Source organism: Tauraco erythrolophus, chromosome 13, assembly GCF_009769465.1.
Source record: "Tauraco erythrolophus isolate bTauEry1 chromosome 13, bTauEry1.pri, whole genome shotgun sequence".
Lineage (NCBI taxonomy): Eukaryota > Metazoa > Chordata > Aves > Musophagiformes > Musophagidae > Tauraco > Tauraco erythrolophus.
The window spans coordinates 23937061-23943983 of NC_141477.1; the positions used below are offsets into that span (position 1 = coordinate 23937061).

The 6923-nt window shown below is 59.7% G+C and overlaps 1 protein-coding gene across 1 annotated transcript; it reads left to right on the top strand.

The window, feature by feature from the left end:
- Window positions 1-1064: 1064 nt before the first annotated feature.
- LOC147527950 (interferon upsilon receptor 1-like) lies at window positions 1065-6501 on the top strand. Its single transcript, XM_086619599.1, has 7 exons — window positions 1065-1220; window positions 1698-1818; window positions 2616-2791; window positions 3834-4012; window positions 4486-4639; window positions 4946-5064; window positions 5701-6501. Exons 1-7 carry the CDS (start codon window positions 1151-1153, stop codon window positions 6499-6501), a joined length of 1620 nt encoding a protein of 539 aa, XP_086475725.1. The 5' UTR covers window positions 1065-1150.
- The last annotated feature ends 422 nt before the right edge of the window (window positions 6502-6923 follow it).

The following is a 6923-nucleotide window of genomic DNA, read 5'->3' on the forward strand; positions in this document are numbered from 1 at the left end:
CCATATTTTTACAGAACCTACCTGCAATATGTGGAGGGGTACTGGGTTCTTCCCTCTGGCCAAGGTGGACGGGAACCGGCTGTGTTGGGGTCAGCAGGGGGCTAAACAGGGACTGTCCTGCAGCTGCCCTCGCTGCTGCGAAAGCGTTGGCCCCCTGCGAGCTGCCTCCTGCTGCGACAGGAGCTGGGTCCTGGGGTCTCCCTGGGGAGGTGACTTGCTGCTGTGCACCTCGGCGAGTCCTGGGGTCCCCTTCTCCCTCTGGGGAGAAACACCTGCCACCTTCACCAGCGTCTGCTGACCAGGAGTCAGCCTGGTGGCCTCAAAAGCCTTCGCACGTCTCTCCCTGGAGAGCGAGGTTACCTCCATAGCCAGCAAGGGCAGTGAAAAAAATTCCCTGGTAGCTGAGTGGTGGGGCAAGGCCAAGGTAAGGAGCTACTGGCCAGCTTTCGGAGAGAGGGAGGAGGAAGCGGGATGGTAACGTGCTCCAGCGCTGCCTCAGCATCCCCCAGGCTGTGCAGGGCTGTGACGCAGGTCACAGGGGGTGCCTCAGGGTGCCCCGTTTCACCCGCATGGCACCCTCCTGGTCCCATGGAGGCTGTGGGAGGGCTGGGGGTGTTACCGCAGGTTCTGCCAGCCTGAGTCATGCCCGGAACAGGGCTGAGTCACCGCTGGAGCAGAGTGAGCGTCAGGCTAGGAGCTTTCTCAGACCCTCGTCCCGGTGACACGGGCAGAGTGGCTTCTCACTGCCTTCAGGGAGGGACCAAACTCCACGGGGACCAGCTAGAGGTGAGTGCGCCAGAAGGTCCCCGCAGCACACGCACTGCATGCCGTGGCAGAGTGTGGCAGCTGCCCACTGTCCCCACGTTCCTGCTTGCACCTGCCCTGCGGCTGCTTCATCCACTCCCAGTGGGCAGCAGGGGTTGCCCTGCCGCTCTGCTGTGGGCACCTCCGTGCCGCGGCTGGGCACGCCGCCTCCGTGTGTGAGGCACGCCTGCGCCGGATGTCACCGGCCGCAGCTTCGGGAAAAAGGTATTCTCTCTGATCCCAGATTCCAGCTGCCTGTTGTGTTCGTGGGTGGCAGAACAGCTCCGGCACCCCTGTCTTCTTGCCATGGCAACCGGCGTGGCAGCGTAGACCTGGGGGCAGATGGATGGGGCACAGCAGGATGAGCCCTGCCTTGAGCCTGCTTCTGTCCCTGGCCAGCTGCACCCTGCTCCGGGGTAAGTCTGACTCTGGAGCTGCTGCAGCAGGCTGTGGGGTGGCCTGGACTGCAGGGTGGGGAGAAGCACAGGGACAACTCTCAGACCTGCAGAAGGTACCTGCAGGGAGGAGGGGACCAGGTGGTCTTCAAGGTGCAACAGGCAAGAAAACCCTAGGGTCACCAGCGGCTGCATCAAGGTGTCGGTGCCTTTTGGGGGACCGCAGATAGGATGCTCCAGGGTGTGCAAGAGGTTCACGGGATGCGGATGCTGAGCACCACGCTGGCAGCCAGTGCTTGCCTGAGCCTGGCAGGGAGCCGGTGTTTGCCTACATGGGACTGAAGGGGGGGCTTGCAGGGTGGGAGGAGGCCCCACAATACCTGTGCAAAGTGGGGAGACCTGTGCAGCATGCCAAGCAGTGACCGGCCAAGGAGCGGGCCCCTGCAGGACAGAGTGACGCTGGCTGCCTGATGCCCCCCTGCTTCCCCCTCTCCCCAGGCGTGCTGTTGCCGCCGAGGGACGTGAGGCTGGAGGCACAAAACTTTCATGTCCACCTGCAGTGGGAGCTGGACCCTGGCTCACCCCGCAGTGCCACGTACCAGGTGGAGTGGAAGAGACGGTAGGTGGGGTGGTGGGGAGGAGTGGGTGGAGGTGATTTGACGCCCTGCACCCTGGCAGAGGGCTGCTGAGGACCCCAGTAGCCAGAGGATTGTTATCTGGCAATAAATACCATGGAGTAACAGAATAGCAGAGCTGGCAGGGAGCTCCGCAGACCAGCTTGTCCCTGCTCAGGCAGAGTCAGCTCAGGACTGTGTCCTTTGGGGTTTGACCACCTTCAAGGATGGAGCCTCCACAACCTGCCTGGGCAGCCTGTTCCCTTTCTTGGTCACCCTCCCAGTAACAGATGAAAGGGGTTGCTTTAGGGTTTGGGTTTTTTTTTCCCCTCATGGGTAAGGAGTTTCCTGTATTTCAACCTGCACCCACTGTTCCTCATCCTTTCACTGGGCACTGCTGATAAGTCTCCATCTTCTTTACTCCATGGCGTTGATAAGACCCTGCACCCTAAGCCACCTTCTTTTGCTAAGCAGACCCCACACGCTCAGCCTCCCCCATACCACAGACACCTCCACCCCTTGGTCATCTTTTTGGTCCTTCAGTGAGCTCTCTCTGGCGCGGATGTGTTTTTTCTCATAGTGGAGAGCACAGGTCAGGGTACAGCCCTCCAGATGCCATCCCACCGGTGCCAGTGAGAGGGGACGTGACTTGCTGGCACCGCTCCTCCTAACGCAGCCCAGGATGCTGTTGGCCGGTGTTCGTGCTCTCCTGCTCAGACGGGATGGTGATGGCCAGGCAGTCTTCCCTTTTGGCTGGGAAGATGCAGAAAAGGAGAAATCCCTGCACTTTCTCCATGAGCAGAACCTCTCGCTGGACCAAGGCAGAAACCTGCTGGGGGAACAGCACTGGCTCCTCCTGGGCATGTGAGCTGTATTTTGACAAGATCCACGATCTCTACTGGGCAAGGGTGAGAGCAGTGGCTGGAGGCGAGCTGTCCGCGTGGGCCTATTCCAGCGAGCTGCAGCTGTACAGAGACAGTAAGGACCAGGGAGCTCCTTCAGCTGGGCTCCTGCTTTTCCTGAAGGGCTGATGGGGAGAGGGGTCCTTGGAGAGCTCTGGTGGGATACAATGGGAAATCATATGAAGATATCGGTGGGAAAAGTGCCAAGAGCCCTGACCGGAGGAAAGGGATGGGAGCAGAGCTGATGGAGAAGGGCTGGGTGGAGAGCAAGGGGACAGAAGAGGAGACAGAGAGGTGAGGACCATGGATGGGGCGCCCCAGGCCACAGAGGGGCTGTGAGAATTTGGGTCTCTGGAGAATGCAATGAGATGGGGTAGGGAAAAGGATACCTCTCCAGGCTTGCCTTTTAAAAACGTCCCCTTTTCATCCCTGCCATGGGTCTGGAAGATGCTGGGTGAAGGCACTTTTGTCTCAGCAAGGTAAAGCTGGCACAGGCTGGTGCAGGCAGGAGTCCCTCCAGCCACTGCCTTTGCCCTGGCTGCCGCATGGGCCAGGTATGGGCACGTGTCTCTTCTCAGTCACAGACTGGCTGTCCTGTCCGAAAAGCCTAGCTGTTCTTTGGAGGAAGGAAAAACTTCAGGACCTTTCCCTAAACCAGTTCACAGAGGGTTGTTGCAATAAGCTGAACGTGCGAGCGGCTGAAATGGGATATATGTCGGCTGTTCGCGTTCCCTTTTTCATTCCTTCTGCATCCAGCAGGCATGGAAATAGATGCACTCAGCTAGAAGAGCAGTTGCTGCGCTCCGCAGCCAGTCTCTAGACCATCGTCTGACAGAGCGCTCAGCAGCAGGGAGCCAGGGGTGCCAGCAGTTCTGTCCTGGCCTGGGGTCCCCAGAGGAGGCAGAAGCAGCATTGACTGTTGCAGTGACATGGTGGCCGCCGTTTCCAGAGCTGGTTTCACAGCACCAAGTGCCATCATGATAGACCTGAGGATGTTTCTGTGTGCTGGGAGTGGGATGTCCAACTGAAAAACATCATTTCTAGAGAAATGAGGTGCTTGCCTTCTGTTTTGATGGGCTTAATTTTTCTTCTCCGTTTTTTTTTTTCCCTCCCTACAGCAATTGTGGGCCCCCCCGAGTTGTCATGGCTGCTCCAGGGTCACACCCTCAGCATAAATATCATCATGCCGCTCACTCCCTACCGCAGCAAAACCGGCTCTTACAAGCCGGTCGACCGAGTGCTGCTGAAGCTGTGGTACTGGCTGAGCCTGTACGAGGGGGACGTGCTCGTCCAGCAAGTATGTGGCACGGTGGGCAAGGCTGGGAGGGCGTGGGACTTGCAAAAGCTTTCCTGGTGCAGCAAGGACACCCGTATCCAGTTGCATCGGTGTGATAGTGCCTGTGCCGGTAGAGCTGCCCCAGCCCTGCCCGCACCCAGCAGCGCAACCGGGCGTGGGATGCTTTGCACTCCCAATTCGGGGCTCGCAGGGGGCTGCAGGGGGTCCCTTTCCTTTTCTAGACCACACAAATAAGAAAAACCTGTCACAATTTCTGTTCAGATGGAAGCATGCAGTAGGTGTTTAACGAGATCCTCTGGGACCCGAACACCTCCTGGGGTGAAGAAACAAGTGCTAGAGGTGCTGGGGAGCAGGGAGGGAGGGTCTGTGCCCCACACCATGGGTCGAGTGGAGTGTTGAGGCTGTGCTGGTGAGTGGAGCTGTGCACAGACCCACCTCTAGCCGTCTCGGCCACATGTCCCCTCTGCTTCCAGGTGCCCTGCAAACGGAGAGGGGAGGAAGCACCATGCACCTTCAGGTACCTGAAGCCCAGCACGCAGTACTGCATCCGGACAGCAGCTGCGGACATGGCCAGGGAACAGAGCCGGGAGACTGAGCAGTGCATGGTGACGCCGTCAGACCCCGCAGGTGGGAGCCCTCTCACCAGCTGAGCCACTGCTGTCACATCTCAGGTCCTGCTTGCAGCACGGACGTGTGCGGAGGTGTGGGCCACTCTCCCGTGAGCTGTTCTGGTCTGAGTTGGTGGCCCACTAATGCCCTGCGGCGACCTTTCCTGGGGAGATGATCTCTCGCCATCCACCTTGGGCTTGCTCCTCATCTACCCCTTGAATGTCCCAGCCTGTCATGGGGACTCGGGTAGCACTGGCGTAGGGCAGGCGGGGGTGTACCAGCTGGGGTTCTTCCACCCCTCAGCCTGCTGTGACCTCCTGACAGGCTTTCCCTGGGTCCTCCTTGCCACAGTGCTGAGTGGCCTCGTCCTGCTGCTGAGCATGGCCGGGCTCTGCTTCATCCAGCTGCACGTCCCCTCGGAGACGCACCTCCCAAAAACACTTGTGAGTGAACGATCCTCCTCCAGCCTTCACACTGAGTGTACCATGGCCGAGCTGGCATCCCCTGTGTTTGCAGGGGCTCAGCACCTCCTTCCCTCCACCTCTTGCACCACCAAACCCGTCTGGTTGCCCGGGTGCCTCCCCGCTGTCCGACCCACCGGTTCCCCACTGCATCCTGGTTTCCCAGTGCTGGGGGCAGCAACAGCCTGGGCTGAGCAGCCCTTTGAGCACTTTGGGGACAAAAGCAACTTGCTAAGCTGAAGAAGTCCCCAGCGCCAGTGCGGAGAGGAGGTGGCAGGCTGCTTTGCTTGCCCTGGCCCAGCACACTTTGCTTTCCTGTTCTTCTTGGCTCATGCACAGGGATTGCTTGTGCCTCTGAGCAGGTAAGAGCTCTCCCATCCACCTCTGGTAGCTGGGGCATAGCTGGAAAAGCTGCGGTGTGATAGCTGCCATGACCATCCCTGGCACCAGACCCCGGTGCTGTAGTGAGCAGAGGCCTGCCAGCGTTTCTCCCGGGTGTGAGCACAGCAGACAGACCGTCCGGCAGTGTTCCCTTCCCCGGCGCACGCGGTTCATCACCCCCAGGCTGGCGGAGGTTTCGGCAAGCTGAGGCTGACGGCTTCGCTGCTTGTTTCCCAGCAGGCTCTCCTGAATGCGGAGCTGAGTGTGACCATCGGGATGCCCATGCTTGAGCTTAAGGAGGACTCACTTGCCTGGCTCTTGCCAACAGTGCTCCCCCCCCACGGGCCGCCCGCAGCTGAGCAGACAGCACCCGCAGCCCAGCCACTCCTCAGAGAAAGCCATTCCCAGAACATGAGTGGCTACTGTGCCAACGGGTTTGGGTCAGACTGCCGTGAGGGCAGGGACCCATCCTGCACCCCCAGCCAGCTGGGGCATGCCTTGGGCTCCCAGATGGCATCACGGCTGCAGGAGGATGGGGAGGCACGTGATGGGGATGAGGCACTGGAGCAGCTGGTGCCAGCGGGACTGGCCAGGGACAGCTGCACAGGGGACGGAGACTACCAGACATCCAAGATGTGGCTCTCCATGCACCTCCAGCTTTATTCTGAATGCCAGTGCCCAGCCCTGGGAGCAGGCAGCTGCCTTCCCCTGCCCACACTGGGCAGGTGCTTCAGCCAAGAGGACTTGCAGGAGAGCCTTGGCATGGCAGGGCACTGGGTACCGCTGAGCTCTGTGAAGCTGCTGGCCAGTGAGGAGGAGGATGGAGGGCAGCTCCTCCATGCTTTACAGCCCCTGCATGGCTGTGGGACTGAGCCACAGCCAGCGGAAAACACCGTGCAGCAGGGTGACCTGCAGACGACCACGCTGGACGTCCCCCTCCCCAGCCCCTGCCAGCTGCCCCAATTGTCCCCTGACATCCTGCGGGCAGCTGCCTTCTCTGGCTACGAGCTGCGTCTCCCGGCTGTCGGTGAGCCGTAGCAGGCAGGCGGGCGCACGCCTGGAGCTCCCAGGACCCCGATCACGGCATCAAGCAGGGCTCAAGGTGCTGCCTCGAGCTGCCCCAGACGTGACGGCTGCCTGCTCAGACCTGCCTATGCCCGGCTGGGCACCGGGCTGGGCAGGCTCCCGCACAGGCAGGCACGGGCACGCTCTGGGCACGGCTGCCATGGGTGGGTGTGATCAGCATCCTCAGAGCTTCCCTCTGTGGTTTTGGTGCTCTTGAACCAAAGCATAAGGAATATGTATGAAAGTTGAAGCCCCAAAAATTTATCTATTTATCCATCTATAAGTGTGTATATGTGTGTGTACAGTATATATACTAATGCAAATTTATGTCTATACACATATATATATACACCTCTAATGAAATAGGATTTTAAATTTTTTTTTTCACTCGTCTG